Below are 16,534 nucleotides of genomic sequence, written 5' to 3'. Positions count from 1 at the left end.
TGGTTCCCTCTTGCCGTACACTACGGAGTACGTTGGCGAGTATGCCAGTATACTAGTATTAATAATTCCCGGAGCGTCTTTGGACCGTTTCTCAAACGAACACCGGCAGAGAGATGACGGTCAGGCCATCAAGGGTCGCCCCCTGGCTGACAAATTCATTCTCTGTGGCTTCACGTTGCACACAACGGAAGCGAGTGGGCCCGCTAAGAAGTCGAGCTGGACCGATTCCAACATGTATTATAGAGGCAAGCTCCATTGTCGGCGAACTTGTTGATGTCGATTTGTGTAGAGTGCATCCGTAGCTGGCAAGAAGGAAAGGTCGACTCGGTCTGAGCTGAGTGGAGTTCTTTGCCGACGATACGGCCATTCTCCACCAACGGCCCGGTGCGGAGACCGGACAGTCGAGTGGAGAGCGGGTGAACACGGAGGCCGGCGGAACCATGGGGAAGATTCAAGAAATCTATCGTGGGACAAAGTCAGACTAAGACATTGAATTCATCCGAAGGAGGACGTTACCTAAGCGAACCTGTACACAAGGTTGTCACAGGACTTAACAATCCCTGTTCGGCCCTTTGGTTCTCTCATAGCAACAGGTGGCCATCGAAGACTACCTAGATTTCGTGTGAGGTCTCGGCACCCTTGAGCAAGATGACAAAACTTAAAGAACATCCTAGAGAGTTGAATAGACCAAGGGAGAAGAAACTTGGTGCTTCTTATACATGCATCATGAATCGCTCAAGTTGTAATGAGTAAATATAATGTAATCGACCCCGAGCGCAACCCCACCCGGCACAGCCAATTGCTATCGCATGTTCTCATCACCAGGGCCGAGGTTCCGATGGCGCCATACCCGAGTATGTTAAGCGTTCGAATCATGGAACTTCGAGTTGCCAACCCCGATGACCACTCCGGACCTAAAGGCTTGTGAGTCAGAGGGGAAGTTCACCTGATTCATAATTCATTAGTTACCAGTTCCTCGATTCAAACCGTACTTATTTCATGACGCAAGACTAGGACTAGCATCCAACAAAAGGGAATATAAACATCCTCAGTCAATTCAACTTCAAGGCGAATTTCTGCTGTCACAATTAGGCCGCAGAACCTAACGCGGTTGGGGGGGTTTGATGGGGCAAACCTTAGGAAGTTACTACGTAGGATGTCAAGACGTCCACTGACCACCCAACTTGCCATATTCAGTGACCATTGGTAGCAACTCAAACCTGGAGCTTCCGATACTAGTAGAGTACCCAGGTAGGTTGGTTGCGCACTCAACCGCCGCCGGTCACAACATGAGTGCTTCGTACAGAACAATGCTGAGAGTGCAAATGTGATGAATTCAACGTTGTCAAACTTCCGACCCTACCCACCCTATATAAAGTCGATGTTGGCAAGCACACATTTACCCTTCTTCGTCTCGACCACGGCTTTCCGTACCGCCGATTTCTATTATGGATGCTGTATCCGGGGGCTGATCAAAGCGTACATTAATGTCGAAGTTTGTGCACAGGCTATTGTATCCTGTCCGAGCCTTGCGCCTACTATCGAGGCGGCACAGTAGGTGCACTTGGGACACTCTCGGCATTCTGAAGGGCAGTTGACGAAGCAATGTAGATTGCTTTCTTGCTGCCTGTTTGACCCAGACCCCAAATACTACCCGACACACGCATTCATTCAGTTCCGCCCTTGGGAAGACAAATCACGCGCTGCCCAAATTTCGGGCTTTGCGCACTGATGCAATCAACGCCGGCAGATCGGAAGACGAAAAGACAGCAAAAACCAATGTGAATCCCCTGGGGACAGACGGGCAAGTTGACGTGACTGGCCAATCAAGATATCAGGAAAGGTCGGACTGAAAAGGTGCACAGCAGGCAAAGCAAGGAGTCAGGGGAGCATATATATATGGATTCCATTGATCTACCTTAGGTCAACGTCCCTGATTATGACTTGATGCTACCGCAACCTAGCGGAACGTTATCTGCAACAGACATCATCGGCTCCTCCTTCTGAGCTCTACCAAGTCCCTTTTCTTCTACTTCGTTTCCTTTTCAAATCACCCCTATCTAGAACAAAATCCAAGCTTGTTCGAAACTGCCGTTGCGATCTGCGGGCGAAGTATAAATTGGCCCTTTCACGGCATATTGAACCGATATCTGCCGGCAGCTTAAGATTGGGTCCGAGCGTATGGCAGCTGCATCTTCTCCCGTTTGCTCGGTTCCAACCTTTACCGTGTCTGTGTGACAGCAAAGTTCCCATTTGCGGCTGCGAACGGGCCCACGGTTCCAGTGTTCCGAAGCTTTGGGAACGGGGTTATTGACAGCTTCCCTGATGCTCAAGGTCGTCCGCTGCTGCACCCGAGCCAGAGCTACCGCATGCGGGGTCCCTCGGGGTGCATGCAGCCACTGTATGAACCAAGATCCCGAGCACAAATGACTTCCCTCGTTTCACTCCAGCCAGATTCTACAGATTGAAACGAGGTTCAGGCCTGAGGATCGGGAAGACCCCTGTGAGCCGTGTGACACGGGAAGATGTGTTGGCCAGAGCCCTCGTGCATCGAAGTTGCAGATCACTCCAGCGCATTCTTCTGCCTCCCAGCTCATAAAGGTGCATCCTATCCTGGATCCAGCTACTCTCGTACGTCTTCGCTTGACATTGCTTCACCAGGGGAGGGTTAGGTACTCTACACCCCCAACCATGTCCACGGCGACTTCGACGACGGCGCCCGCGGCGACAGGAGCCTCTCCTGGCAACATCACAGGTCCGTTCGTGATACCGGGCATCGCTATCTCCGACCGGGCCGCCCACCTCTCCCAAATCTACATTGGAGTCACCTCTGTATTAATGATGCTCTGTGTGATCGCCTTCGGCACCCGAATTCACCAGAGAATGGTCCCCGTATGGAAGGTCGGGGCAGACGATTGTTTCATCATCGCGGGTTTCGTACGTGCTGACTCACTCTCGACTACCCCCCCCCCCTTTTTTTTTTTTGCTGCCACTCACACCAGATATAGATTCTCACCGTTGCGGACTGGGCAATGCTCTTACCTATGATGGTGCTCCGCCCGGGGCTCATCTCGCTCGAGCGCTCGACCGAAGCTGGCAAGAACTCGTGGCTCGCGATCGCCGTCTGGGGCCTGTCTATGACCTGCATCAAGATCTCCATCGCCCTTACCCTGCTGCGCATCCAGGGCAAGGAGCGCGGTTGGCGCATCTTCCTGTACACGGTCATGAGCGTCCAGGCCGTCTACGGCGTGGGCAACACGCTCTTCAACCTCGCTATCGCTTGCCGTCCGCTGGCGGCGGCCTGGAACCCCTTCATCCCCGGGGCGCACTGTGTCTCGGCCGAGGTCATGAGGGGCATTTCGAACCTGGGCAGCTCGATCAACATCACGACAGATGTGTTGCTGTCGCTAGCGCCGGCAACCTTCCTCAGGAAACTCAATCGGCCCTTGCGGGAGCGGGTGCTGGTGTGCGTGTTGATGGGCATGGGTTTGTTCGCGAGCATCTCGTCGATTGTCAAGACGGTTATTGTGAAGGACTGGGGCCTTCCGACAGATACGGCCGGGGATTGGTGGGCAATGGGGGTGTCGATCTGTACTTGGACCGCGCTGGAGCAGCTACTCGGCGTCCTGGCTGCCTGTGTACCGGCCATGAAGGGCATCTTACAGCGCTGCTTGGGCGCCATAGGCGTGCCACTGACGGAGAACAGGTCACACCAGCGGTCAGGGTATGGTATGGGATATGCGGGCACAGGCCGCGGTGTGTCCAGTCGAACGGGGCCTGAACGCACAGCGACATTGCGCAGTCAAAAGAGTGATCGTGTCCGCACCGAGCATCGGGAGTTCCGGGAGCATCAGTTCCCAAGAAAGGGCAAGGAATGCGACGGAGAGGAAATCTGTATTGAGCTGCCGGATATCAGTCGGAATGGATCGGCAAGGTCGCTGGATCAGGGGCTTAATGACTCGAGGGGCCAGTCGATCGAACAGTTACTAGTAGTGTATGCTCGATGAGATAGCGGGTTATCAGTGCCACTGTAATATTAGCCTGTAAGGTGGAAGGCTTCGTCACATCATATGACAAAGATGTACCCGGATACGCGGACACTTCAGTAACGTTCAGTGAAATATCGCATCGCGCATATGCGCGCGTCACCAGCAATGTCGCATCGTGTGTTATAGAGAGTTAAGACGACAGCTTCCACTAAGATGTTGTAGGATGGAGGGCAAGTTGGAAAACATATGTGATGATAATATCTTGGTGCTGTCTCCTGCAACCAGCAATGTGGGATTGGAGTTGTCCGGGATGCTTGACATCGTAGGCAAGGTACTTTCGTACTGGTACGGAACCGGGAAAGTACCTTACTTGTATGATACGTATTGTACTGTATTTTGTACAACACAGCCTGGGCTTGGATCCAGTATTACGTAACTGGGCCAGGCCTCTCTGGCACTGGGTGCTTTTTCCTTCTGCAACAGCTTTTCTCACCAGTTTGTCTAGGCCTACGGCCCAATCATGACGTTCAATCAGTCGATCAATTGCTCTCAATCAATCAGAGCCCTGTTCCAGTCATCTGTTGTTTCTCGAGATGGGATCTAAAGGGTGGACACAGACCCCTCACAGAGGTTCACAGTTCAATCTTAAACATCCTATTAGTATTGAGCCCGAGATCTTGAGCATTTCTTGAAGGCCCATCATAATGTCGACCGTACAGTACCGGGGGTACATTACTAGTAAGGCCTTGGACCGGAGCCAGTCCGATTCAATCCTGGTCTCCATTACACAGTAGACCCCTGTTCAGCCCCCTCAGATCTTCCGTGTCCTTGGACAGGGGTTAGGAGCCAATGCGTCACCGACCGTTTGGTACGCCCTCTTATTGGCGCCCAGCTCACCTTTCCCCACAAATCTAACCGGACCTTGACATCAGACGAACCGAAACCTGTCATCGGACGAACTAGGTACAAGCTCAAGATTCAAGTTCCTGAAAGAAGTCATGGATGCGGTTGGTAACATGTCACCCTTTGACTCAGGAACGGGTACAACAAATACCCTGCCCGGATTCCCCGAACCTGGTCAATCTTTCTGGGCTCACAATCAACGAATCAACCCATTGATGCTCCGAATATCACCCACTGGCGCTGTTGGACCTCGCTCTGATGGCGTCAAAGGAAGAAAAGGCCAACCCGGTAACCGGGGATTCCGGACCCAGCACTGACCTTGTCGATATGCTGCCTATGCCAGCCACAGGGACAAATGATTATGAGGAGCCAGGGCAGCAGTCGAGTCTGTCACATGCCCTGGCGACCGCAGAGCAGGAAATCAAAGGGCGCACGCAAGTGGACCATGTCGAAGAGGCGAAGGACCTGGGATGGCACGAGCCGAAGGAAGACATTGCTGAGCCGCTAGTGGGCGGCATGGATAACGAGGAGCTCTGGATGTTGGTCCGTCGCTTCGACAAGGTAAGTTGGCCGGCAGACGCCATGATCTGAAATCAACTGATTACTGGACGGGCTGACACAAGCTAGCAAATGTACCATGTCAAGGCGACGCCGTATCCGGTTCCCGGAGGCTTGGATCTCAACATCGCCGATGAGGAAGAATTCTCTCCCGACAAGATGCGTGCCAACGTCGAGCGCCTGTACATGACGGTTGGAGTCGGCGTTTTGGGTGCAGTTAAGCACATTGCCCGGCTCCGCTCATGGCGGGAGACGCGTCGCACGTCCTGCTTCGCAGCCGCTTACTTCATTGCGTGGCTGTTCGATCTGATCATGCCCATGATGCTGGCAACCCTGGTATCGCTCATTGTATACCCACCGTCACGCGAATACCTCTTTCCGCCAGCGCCGGTGGCTCTCGTCGACAGCAAGACGGGTGGCGTCCAGAAGCCCAAGGCGGGTGTTCTGGGTAGCTACGACAGCGCAACAGGAGCTCCCGAGAACCACAAGGGCGAGGCTGTCGAACAAGAGGCCGCAAACTTCGTCCACGGAATCGCCTCGGTGGCAGTGAGCAGCGCCGCAGGGAAGCATCCGCAGGGAGACCCCGACTCGGAGAACGAAGAGAGCATCGAGGGGGCACCAGACCCAGCCGCTGCTGCCATGGGCGCAGCGGAAGCCAGGGGCAAGACCAGGGGAGTGAAGACGGGGTCCAAGCATGACAAAACAAAAGTCCCCATGGAAACAGCCATGTGGACCAAGATGAGACCGATCATGCACATTATTGGGGACCTCGCGGACAGCTGGGAGAGAGTTGCGAAGTAAGTAGTTATCCTCTCGGTAGACCTGCGTCCTCATTGGCAAGAGAAGTAGATGTTTGCTCACGCATACGGTATTCCACAGCGCCTTGTCGCCAACACCTCCGTTTCCGCACGACACGCACCGGTTGCGACTGGCGACACTCATCATGCCACTGCTTGGGCTGTCCTTCTTCGTCACCTCGTACATGTTCATGAAAGGTTTAACCTTTGCCATCGGCTTCGTCTTCTTCGGCGACCCTGTCACCTCGCGAGCGTATGCCTGGCTCAACCAAACAATCCCCCACTGGAAGAAACTGCTCGAGATGCGCAAGTGAGTCCTTAACGTCCAGCCTCCATTTCAATTTTGCTACCGATCGTTTAATCGTTAACATTCTGATCTCCACCAGCACGATCCTCAAAGGCGTGCCGACCAACGCCCAGTTAACACTCACCCTCCTGCGCATGGGAGAAGCGCACCGCGCACCGCTTCCCCCGCCACCGCGTGTCTCAGCACCACCGCCTTCCCAGCCGGCCAGGCTCACAGACGCCCACCTCCGCGCCACAGGCGCCGACGCCCCGCTCAACGCGACGTCCGCCGAGCTCGACGCCGCCATCGCGCATGACCCGACCGCGGTCACGGCGCACGAGACAGGCGGACCGGACATTGATGCAGCCGTACCATCGCACGCACACACGGACCACGATGACTCCAACAAGCACGGCAAGAAGGGCGGCCTCAAGGGCCCTGCAAAGAAGGTGGTGGGTTTGCTGCGGTCTGCGGCGCGGGCGGGCGTCCGCACGGCGATCGGCACCGACACGGTGCGCGCCAAGGCCGGCGTCAGCGTGGCGGCGCGGGACCGGCTGGGCGCTGTGACTGTCCCACCGGCGCGTGATGCTGTGGGAGATGGGCCGGTGGCGTTTGAGGCTCGCTACGAGGGGCGGAAGGGCTGTGTCTATCTCTCGACGGCGGCGACCGCGCCGGTTGTGGGCTTTAGCGTCGGAGATACTGCTAGTAGTGCTAGGAATGGCAGGGTGCCCGTGCCGGAGCATCCGTTGTGGAGTGTGCCGGTGGAGGATATTGCCGAGCTGAAGAAGATTGGGGGTTATGGTTGGTACGTGTTATTCTGCGCTGCATATGTTTGTTGAACATTGTAGATGACTTGGCTGACAATGTTTGGTTTCATTACAGGAAGGCGAAGCTGGTGGTTGGTTGGTCCCTTGACAGGGAGATCAAGGATGGGTTGGAGATCACCACGGCCGAGGGAGCAAAGTTCAAGGTCACCGCGGTGCCGTTCAGGGATGAGCTATTTAACAGGTTGATCGCCTTGGGGAGCCAGAAGTGGGAGGCATGGTGAGCTGGTGAGGACTCGTGAATTCATCGGCTGGCTTTCTGGGATGAGAAATACGGCGTGCCGTTACCCGTCATGCGACCTTACGCCCTATCTCCTATTCATAGATGTAACAAAACTTGCCTCCCATCCCGCCCATGGTACTCATCAGATCCCTCACCTTCACGTCCCCCGCCAGCACCCCCAGGTTGCTCACATCATCCAGCGTCCCGTTCGCGCTCGGGGGGAAGTTGTTCATGGTCTTGGTCATGCTCACGTCCAGCAGCCGCCTGGCCAGATCCTGCAGTTGCCAGATCCACCACACGCGGTCGATCTGGGCGTGGTGCAGCCAAAAGACCGGGTCGCCGGGGCTTACGTAGAAGTCCCCCGCCGGGTCGCCGCCCACCGTGTAGTGCCCGCCGGCGTGGACGCCCCACTTGCCCTGCGGGAACTGGCCCTCCATGACGGTCTGGAACCAGTACACGTTGTCGTTGCGTGTGACGAGGTCGTACGTGTAGTTGGCCGTCGTGACCGCGGCCGAGTTCTTGTTGATGTCGCGCCGCAGACACCGCGGGTTGTAGCCCAGCCCGTCCGCGCGCGGGTTGCGCTTCACGTCGCGAAGAGCCGGGGCGATGGGGCCGATGTTGACGGTCATGCTGTTGATGTAGTTATTTGTTTTAGTTTGTTTAGTGCTTGTGGTTTGTGTATGGTGATAAGGAGAAGGGCGTTTAAAAGATGAGGCAAGCAAGCAAGAAAAAAAGGTAATACTGACTTTTTAAATGGTCCCGTTGTCACGCAGCCGCCGCCGTCGGCAGGCGGGATCACGTCGTACGGCCGTGGCGCGCCGGGGATCATGATGCCCGGGTGTTGAACCTTGAGCCCGTTGCCCGACATGCTGTACTCGTCTCCGTTGAAGAGCGGTGAGTTGACGGGGTCCTTGGCGTAGCGTCCCCAGTTCCAGTACTGTGAGGATACATTCAATACATGTCAGAGTCGGATATTACTTCACGTAGCCTTTCAGACAGCCAGAGTAAGAGACATAAGTAACTACCGGTTGGTATCCCTTGTAGCCACATTCGGTCCGCAGGGCGTTCTCGTAGTGCCAGATGTAGTATCTGTGCCACGGGAGGAAGAAAGTAGATCCGTGGTTCCTCGGTGTTTGCTGGATGTGGACCACAACGTAATCGTCAAATCTGCTCTTTGCCCCCGGCGCCGCGGCGGACGTCAGGGCAGGCTTGGACTGCAAGCATAGTACCGCGTCCGTGTACTCCTTTCTTTCCTGCTTAGATAGGTCGCCCCTTGAGACAACTGTCAGGGCAATGATTCGCAGGGGGCAGAGCCGGGCTTGGCGACTTCTCACCATTCCTTTCGTCGTACTGCATTCTCTAGAGTACAGTTACCTTGGGGATTCTTCGCCAGCCACTCTTGAAGCTTTGGAAGTGACGCCTTGACCAGCTGATCGACCTCGTCAGGGGGATAGGTTTGAGAGGCCGCGATGCCGGCGAATAGAACCGTGCTGAGCACTGACAGCAGAAGCATGGTCGAGTTGAGCAACGTGCTGCTGGCGCAACAAAGCGATGGTACGAGGCTTCATGTCCTGAATCCTCGAATACGGAGTTCAGAGAGGATAGGCGAATATAACGGACAACCATGTCTACCATCAAGGTGCTAGTAACTGCCCATCACCCTCCTGGTCCCGAGTTTCGGTGAATAGCCGGCTGTATGTGCCATCTGCAACTTCCACTTCGAGTTGGCATCGCCAAGACGGTGTAGATTGGAGCTCCGGCACTAGTTTGCGAGTCGTTGTGCTGGAAACGACCATGAGCAAGTCCTATTTGTCTGCTGGCGCTGTCGTGACTGACTGTGGCTCAAACGGAATGGGGTTCGGCAACATAGCCGAGAGTATGCCTATACGAATAGATTAATCTGGGGTGCATGTATGCATTCCAGGATGTGATGCGCCTTTCCTGCTTACCGGATTAATCGGGTCGTTTCCATTTCAACCTGTCAAGTGAGAGCTGAAATATCTGCTTCATATCGTCTCCTCGACCAAACACTAAGGGGTAGCACCTCGCATTTGCCGAACTGAACACGACTGAGCGCAATCATTACCGCCTGACAGGTTACATGTAGACATCTACCACGCTCACTTCCATCCATGGACGCCTAATGTTAATTACACTTGCCACACATCGCTCACCACTCATAATTACCCCGAAGGAGCAGGCATCGGCAAGAGCCACGGAATTGAAATAAGGAAGCTGCATGAGCGGCAGAAAGCCGCGCTGTACTGACTAACCCAGTTGCTGAACATAGAGGGGGCAATACTGCAGAACAAAAAACACGTTCGATGAAATTCAGGTGTGTGAGGTAGGTATTTCACTTTATAATGGGCGCAAAGGAGTAGGAAGGTACGATACCGTACCTCAGTAGCCACGCTACTACTAGTGGTTTATCCTGTTAAGATACCTGGGGTTAGGGTTAGCCACTGCACACCCGGACGCTGTTATTCCGAGTCGTGTTTACGCGATCCAGGCACGGTGAGAATTGTTACCACAGCACATCTAAGAGCTGTGCAAGATGGCTACACGCAAAAGTGCGCGTATTGCCTCGAGAGAATCGCAACTTCACAAAGACACCGCAAAGCTGCAGCAACATGAGACCCTCAGCACATTGGGTTCTCAATCGCCTTATGCAGAGGCGGACTCGGTCTCCGACAATGATACTTCCGACATCGACATTCGACCCGCCAAACGGCGCAAGACACAACGACCACCAAAGCCAAAGCGCCCACCTCAAAAAGCCACAACACAACAAAATTCCCATACCATCTTCAGCAAACCCCCTGCACCACCACCACCACCACCAGAAACACTCCCCATCTTCCCCTGCCGGTCCCACCCCCTGGCATACCACCGGCCCCTCCTCCTAACCTCCCCATCAGCCCGCGCCTCCCTGCTCACCTGGTACGACAAAACTTCCCACGCCCGCCAGATGCCCTGGCGCAAGCCCTGGACGTCACCCTCGCAGCTCACCCGCGACGGTCTCGCGCAGCGCGCCTACGAGGTCTGGATCTCCGAGATCATGCTGCAGCAGACGCGCGTCGCGACCGTCGTCGCGTACTGGACGCGGTGGATGGCGCGGTGGCCTACCATTTCCGATCTTGCGGCGGCCCGGGAGGAGGAGGTGCTGGCCATGTGGGCTGGGCTGGGGTACTACGCCCGCGCGAAGCGGGTGTGGCTGGCCGCGAGGGAGGTTTGTGATCACCACGGAGGGCTGTTACCGGGAGATGTGAATGGGCTGATGGAAGGGGTGCCCGGGGTCGGGAGGTATACCGCGGGTGCGATCGCGGCGATTGTGTTTGGTCTGCCGGCGGCGATGGTGGATGGGAATGTGCTCAGGGTTTTGAGTCGGCAGATGGGGGTGCTGGGGGACGTGAAGGCGGATAGGAGGGTGGTGGAGGTGCTGTGGGAGGCGGCCGAGGAGTTGGCGAAAGTTGTCGCGAGGGATGGTGCTGAGGGCGAAGGGGATGGTAAGGAACAGACGGAAAAACCGAGCGACCGGCCTGGAAGATGGGGCCAGGCGCTGATGGAGCTGGGGAGCACAGTTTGCACGCCAAAGCCGAACTGCTCGCTGTGTCCGATTACCAAGACGTGTCGGGCTTATGCCGAGGGAGTTGCCTTGGCTACAAAGGCGCGGGATGTCGCGGGAGCCGAGGACGGGGATATTGAAGACACCTGCAGCCTGTGCGCGCCGTACCCCGAAATTGAGGAGCAGCATGGTGGTGAAGCGGTGGCTGAGGCAGCAGACCCCAAATTGGGCGGGAACCGTGGGAAGCTGTCACGCTTCTTCGCAGCCACGGAGCTGGCCAAAGCAGACACGACAAAGGCATCAAGAATTCTCGACCCACGCACTTTGGAGATCGTGGTCAACCATGCCAGGAAGTTCCCTCTAAAGAAGCCTAAAAAGCAAGTACGCGAGGAAGAGACGGTTGTCTGCGCCATCCGCCGCTCCTCGGACGGACGATATCTTATCCACCGGAGACCGGAGAAAGGCCTCCTGGCTGGGCTGTGGGAGCTCCCGAGCCATACACTGCCTGAGACGAATGATAGCACAAAGAAAAGCAGGCAGACAGATGCGATAACGTTCGTGTTAGGTCTGTTCGTCGAAAGAAGGGCCGAGCCGAAACAAGGGGGCTCGTGCACAGTTTCCTCTGGGAACTTCGAGGAGCTTGGGAGTGTGCCCTGGCTCTTTTCCCACCTGAAGCTGACCATGCACGTCCATCTTTTTGAGGTACATGACGGCGCGGGTACAGTCGAACCAGGAGGGCAGTACCGTTGGGCATCTGTCGAAGAGATTGACAGGGAGTCCATGGGGACTGGCATGAAGAAATGCTGGTCACTTGTCAGGGAAAGGATGAAATAACGAAGCTGCCTGAGATACGCCGGCAAGGAGGCGTCAAACTATCTCATAGACCCTTGGAAGACTCAAATACGCTTTAGAAGCCGACCCTTCCAGATCCTGGCGTCCGATTTCTTCCTGGAAAACCACCACCCTGCTCCAACTGGCCACAATTCTTTCCAAGCCATCCCTGGACAGAGCATGTGGGCATGCCCGGATGAATGTATACTTCTCCGACTCGCCCCTTTCTCTCTTCAGCAGCAAGGCTAGGCCGGGAAATATCTCGACGAGGTCCTCATCTTTGTTAAGTTGCCGGACGTTCTCGATACGCGTTCTCGCAACGCCGTCGAGGTGCCCGTCGCGGGTAAAGAACCCTCTAACAATCCTTGGCCTCATGATCTTCATGATGGTGCGATCGGTCGTCTGCTCGGTCTGGAAGCCCAGGACACAGTCCTTCTCATTCGCGAATCGTGGCTGCGCACCGCAGTCCATAAATGCCAGCGCACGCGCGTTTGGCCAAGGCGCGGTCCAGTCAGCCGCCCACGAGGGCAGCCCGCTGACCCTCTGCGGAGACTTGATCAGAGCTAGGAAGAAACCCGGACCGTACTGTTTTATGAGCTGAGCTGAAAGAGCGGCGTAAATACCGCTCACTGAAACCCGATGGTCTATGTTTGCCAGTAGGCCTGCCGAGGTAGAGCTACTACCGTGGAGCAGCATCGCGATGCTGAGGATTCCATACACCCTCTCCCTGGGGTCCTCGCACTGGTGGTTCCGCGTTTGGATAAGGAGATCCAATAGTTGAGGCCGTCTCGGGCCCGCGTTCGCCCGCAGCTGCAGAAACAGCCCGACCGCTTTCGCCGTGTCCGAGTTCTTCGAAACCCGAGCATCCTTCAGCAGTCTCATAAGATGCAGCATCCTCTGTCCCGTGACTTCTCTGGTGCCGCAGATAAACGTGATCCGCGGCAGGTCAGGCACCGCAAGCTCCTGCAGCGACCACACCCTCCAAAACCAGCGACGGGAGAAATATGCTTCTAACACCCCAAGCAAATTCTCTGGTGCCGGCCTTGGAGCAGACGGAGCCGCAGGGTCCAGACCCAGGGCGGCAACCGACGAACGGTATCGCTGTTCCGCAAGCCGCCAGACGTCCACTCCATATCTCCTCCACGCCTCCGCCAGCTGAGTGGCAAGCCGCTCCATCCTCTCCCGTGTCCTCACGGGCATCCCGCTCCACATCACTCCCACCACTTCATCGCGTCCCTGTCTCTCACCAAGCAAGCTCAGGTCTCCGCCCCTCAAACTCATGAGCTCCATCTCCCCATGCTCCAACGATGAAGATGGGAGGGAGTTAACCCAATCTAAAACCTGGTCCGTACCTTCGTCGCCCTCGCCGGTGTACACCACCACCCGCCGCGCGGCACAGAGGATCTTATCCCGCATGCCCACCTGAACCGATTTCTCGACCGGGTTGTCCTGGTTGATACACACCGCGTCGAGCCACAGCCTCCGCGTTTTCCCACCCTCCGATCGCACACGTCTGAGCGCGGCTGCGCAGTCTGCTGTGATCCGCAGCGCTGCCCAGACTGGAGTTTGCGAGGAGGAGGTGTGGTCAAGACAGAGAAGCGGCTCCCTCCTGGTTTCTTCTGTGTTAGAGTTGTCGGCGCCGTCGACGGGAGTCGTGTCCTGGGCGTAGGACAGCGCGTCGTACTTCGGGGCGGAAGAAAGGGGGGTGGTTATTATGCTGCCGCAGAGCGGTGTGTTATGAGCCCCCGGGTGAATGCACAGGATGCGGATGTGATTTGGTGGGAGCGAGGTGAACGTGTAGTGCGGAAGAGAGCTCGCATCCTGGGGGATATCCGTGCCAGCGGTGTCCGGCTTGGGAGGTGCGGCTAAGGCGTCGATGGGATGGGTCATTGGGTCCAGGCGTAGGGATAGCCAGAGAACAGTCTCGTAGAGGTTCCGTACATGGCGATAGAGGGTAAGTGGCGCCAAGACCAGCTGGGCGATGATCATCAGACTGAGGGTGAGGACCGCTACGCATGGCAGGACCACGCTCATCGCGATGTAGCGGGCAATGATTCTTGCTGTGCAGCCTCGACCCTCTCCTCGGCGGACGCCCTGAGCGGTCCTGGTGACCGCGATGCCAACCCATGCGAGGGGAAGCGCGGGCATCAACACGACGATGAGCATGATGAGGGGCACGGCGACCGCGATAGGGATCAGGTTGAGACCCGCCATGATGGCTGTTCGTGACCGGGCCTGGCATCACATGCGAATCGCATTTCTGGTCGGATGTTGGGATGTCGTGTGCGCTGCACATGTAGGTAGCGCATTGGACCCGAGGCTGCGACTTATCGGGTCAGCAGCGGGAAATTACGAAAATCGAAGATGGCTTACCCCAGTGATACCATGACGCAACTCAGCTGTGAAACGAATTGGCTGCGATACGGTAAGCCCTTGGCCGCTGCGAAGCAGAGACTACCTAAGATATCATTCGCGATTTCTTTTCGATAAATGATGGTCGGCTCGAACCCATCCGACCGTCGCAGTAATCCCCGACGATGCTTGGTGGTTGCCAAGTGGGGCAGAGGCTCCGGCGCCAACACGAGCCCCTGAAACTCGAATACAAGCCTTAATGCTCTAGTTATGGGTACAAAGATATACACGGTGATACTGAATATCACCGGACAAAATCATTCAAACCCTTGGCATCCTCAAATGTGACCTTCCCATCCTTTCCAACACTGGCAACATGGACCACCACAGGCTTCTGCCCGACCTTCTCCTCTAGCACCTTCGGCTTGGTCGCTAGCTCCACCGCAGCCGGCACCACGCCCGCCTCAGCATCCGCGATCTCATTCACGTCTTCCCTGCTGAGCACATCCCTCACCCGCACACCCCGTGTGGACATCAGCACCGTCATCGGCCCCCTGAACTGGAGAAACAGCCGATCGCCCCATATCGTCCGCCGCGCGGCTGTCCTCAACCCAAACAGCAGCCTTGCCACAGCCTTGTAGGTGGCCGTATCTCTCATCGCCTTCCAAAACCGTCTCGCCTGCTCCGGCACAAGCCGCCCGGCCGCCCCGCTCACCGATGCGGGGACAGCCGGAATCTGCAGGCTGAGCTTCGTGCTCCTGAACCGGAAGGGAAGCGGCGGATTTCTCGTCACCGAATACGCCACCACGTGCGACGGATGCAGCACGATCTCCTCCCGCTCGCCCAGCGTGAGCTCATAGATCTGTCCCGGGGCCGCCAGCGCCGCGAGGCCGCGGCCGGTAAGATGCGTGTTGCCCCAATGCGCGAGCGACATGCCCTGCTGGATGCGCGTCGTGGGCGTGAGGGTGTGCCCCGTCCAGGCGAGCAGGGCGTTGCGCTGGGCTACGATCCAGTCGGTTGTGCCGTCGAGATGGAGGACGTTAAAGCTCGTGTTGGGGGATTTGGTGGCTATCAAGGCTGTGATCGGCGTCGTAGAGGAGATGCGTTGGTAGAGGAAGGGGATGCCGAGGAAGGCTCGTCGGAGGGGGGAAAGGAACGAGAGGGTAGATTGCGCCTGAGATGGGGTGGTTAGCCTGGCAGCTTGGCCGGCTCGACTTGGGTTGGGAAGAAGGTATAATACATACATTTTCTACCTTGCCGGCAACTGAGACCAAGGTTCCTCGTCTCGTGTAGAGCCGCTGCGATGCCGAAAGAGTGACGGAGAGGATGGAGTATGGTGACCCGAGCACCTCGAATCGAGCATCTAGCCGTCGTCAGCAAGGCTGTGCAGCGCGGGAAGTTTCCACAATGTCTACCTGCTGAGTCCCGCTGTGATCCGAGATACGCTCCGAAAGCGTCGGCGGCGGGCCGCGAGTCGGTGGTGGGGGATGCGCTAAGTTGGATTGCTCTGCATTGCCAGCACACGAAACCCGGTGGTGATGGTTGCTGTGCCAGCACTGTAGGCCGCAATCTCCTGGATAAGGGGGACAGCCGTCTCATGGTTGCGCGGCCACGAGCGGCGTACTGTAAAGTATCAGTCGCGCCGGATGTTTGAGCTGATGCTGCCAAAGTTCCAGATCCTGCAAACTCCAAAATGCGTGTAGGTTGTGGTGATTGGGCTGCCGAAAATGGCGCCAAGCAATTTCGGAAGTCAGTATTGTACGGATTACAATACAATACATGCAATAGGTAATGTAATTACATATATTTCGACTCTTAGAGCGAGGCCTTAAAGTTGGATTGTCGACATGCGGTCTCTATTCTCCGTATTGATCCTATTTACCTACAAGTCCTGCGCGCTGGCCGTCGTCTAGGCCGCCAACAAGCTCTTATATACGCGGGCTTGATGTCCAATTTGCCGCCCGGTTGGCAGTGAGACGGGTTGCTGAACTCGTTGTCATTTGAAGCATCTGTAAATCACCTAGGTACAGATTAGTTGGAGCAGTGCTCGTCGCACTTCTGGGCCGTCATGTCGGCGGTTCTGAAGAGGTTGCTCAGCAGCATGCGATCGCGCTGTGGTCGACGAAGCAGCCTAGATCGGTGGCTTGAGCGTCAGCATCACGCTTCACATGTGACCCGGTCTACCTGAGAGGATGAGAGAGACGGC

At 56.4% G+C, this 16,534-nt stretch overlaps 6 protein-coding genes across 6 annotated transcripts; 3 read left to right on the top strand and 3 right to left on the bottom strand.

Moving 5' to 3' along the window:
- The first annotated feature begins 2,238 nt into the window (after nucleotides 1–2,238).
- B0T15DRAFT_416292 (uncharacterized protein) lies at nucleotides 2,239–4,052 on the top strand. The gene is made up of 2 exons (XM_062865468.1): nucleotides 2,239–2,937; nucleotides 3,009–4,052. The coding sequence occupies exons 1-2, from the start codon at nucleotides 2,692–2,694 to the stop codon at nucleotides 4,005–4,007; spliced, it is 1,245 nt and encodes a 414-aa protein (XP_062721394.1). The 5' UTR covers nucleotides 2,239–2,691; the 3' UTR covers nucleotides 4,008–4,052.
- An 890-nt stretch (nucleotides 4,053–4,942) lies between these two features.
- B0T15DRAFT_203425 (uncharacterized protein) lies at nucleotides 4,943–7,627 on the top strand. Its single transcript, XM_062862599.1, has 5 exons — nucleotides 4,943–5,453; nucleotides 5,520–6,247; nucleotides 6,330–6,557; nucleotides 6,634–7,338; nucleotides 7,416–7,627. The coding sequence occupies exons 1-5, from the start codon at nucleotides 5,151–5,153 to the stop codon at nucleotides 7,579–7,581; spliced, it is 2,130 nt and encodes a 709-aa protein (XP_062721393.1). The 5' UTR covers nucleotides 4,943–5,150; the 3' UTR covers nucleotides 7,582–7,627.
- A 45-nt stretch (nucleotides 7,628–7,672) lies between these two features.
- On the bottom strand, nucleotides 7,673–9,093 carry B0T15DRAFT_511509 (uncharacterized protein; the record flags this gene model as incomplete). Its single annotated transcript, XM_062867914.1, has 4 exons — nucleotides 7,673–8,210; nucleotides 8,327–8,517; nucleotides 8,606–8,852; nucleotides 8,915–9,093. 4 exons carry the CDS (start codon nucleotides 9,091–9,093, stop codon nucleotides 7,673–7,675), a joined length of 1,155 nt encoding a protein of 384 aa, XP_062721392.1.
- Nucleotides 9,094–10,134: 1,041 nt separating this feature from the next.
- Nucleotides 10,135–11,979, top strand: B0T15DRAFT_485192 (DNA glycosylase; the record flags this gene model as incomplete). Its single annotated transcript, XM_062866281.1, has 2 exons — nucleotides 10,135–10,150; nucleotides 10,424–11,979. The coding sequence occupies 2 exons, from the start codon at nucleotides 10,135–10,137 to the stop codon at nucleotides 11,977–11,979; spliced, it is 1,572 nt and encodes a 523-aa protein (XP_062721391.1).
- Nucleotides 11,980–11,995: 16 nt separating this feature from the next.
- On the bottom strand, nucleotides 11,996–14,437 carry B0T15DRAFT_203385 (heterokaryon incompatibility protein-domain-containing protein). The gene is made up of 2 exons (XM_062862598.1): nucleotides 14,350–14,437; nucleotides 11,996–14,296 (listed from the first exon to the last, which is right to left on the bottom strand). The coding sequence occupies exon 2, from the start codon at nucleotides 14,188–14,190 to the stop codon at nucleotides 12,013–12,015; it is 2,178 nt and encodes a 725-aa protein (XP_062721390.1). The 5' UTR covers nucleotides 14,191–14,296; nucleotides 14,350–14,437; the 3' UTR covers nucleotides 11,996–12,012.
- A 195-nt stretch (nucleotides 14,438–14,632) lies between these two features.
- B0T15DRAFT_397212 (mitochondrial biogenesis AIM24-domain-containing protein) lies at nucleotides 14,633–15,927 on the bottom strand (the record flags this gene model as incomplete). Its single annotated transcript, XM_062864886.1, has 3 exons — nucleotides 14,633–15,502; nucleotides 15,573–15,691; nucleotides 15,744–15,927. The coding sequence occupies 3 exons, from the start codon at nucleotides 15,925–15,927 to the stop codon at nucleotides 14,633–14,635; spliced, it is 1,173 nt and encodes a 390-aa protein (XP_062721389.1).
- Between the last annotated feature and the right edge of the window lie 607 nt (nucleotides 15,928–16,534).

Source organism: Chaetomium strumarium, assembly GCF_033439665.1.
Source record: "Chaetomium strumarium strain CBS 333.67 chromosome Unknown B0T15scaffold_4, whole genome shotgun sequence".
Classification (NCBI taxonomy): domain Eukaryota; kingdom Fungi; phylum Ascomycota; class Sordariomycetes; order Sordariales; family Chaetomiaceae; genus Chaetomium; species Chaetomium strumarium.
The sequence above is the reverse complement of the archived record's forward strand: the minus strand, read 5'-3'. Positions and strand labels throughout refer to the sequence as shown.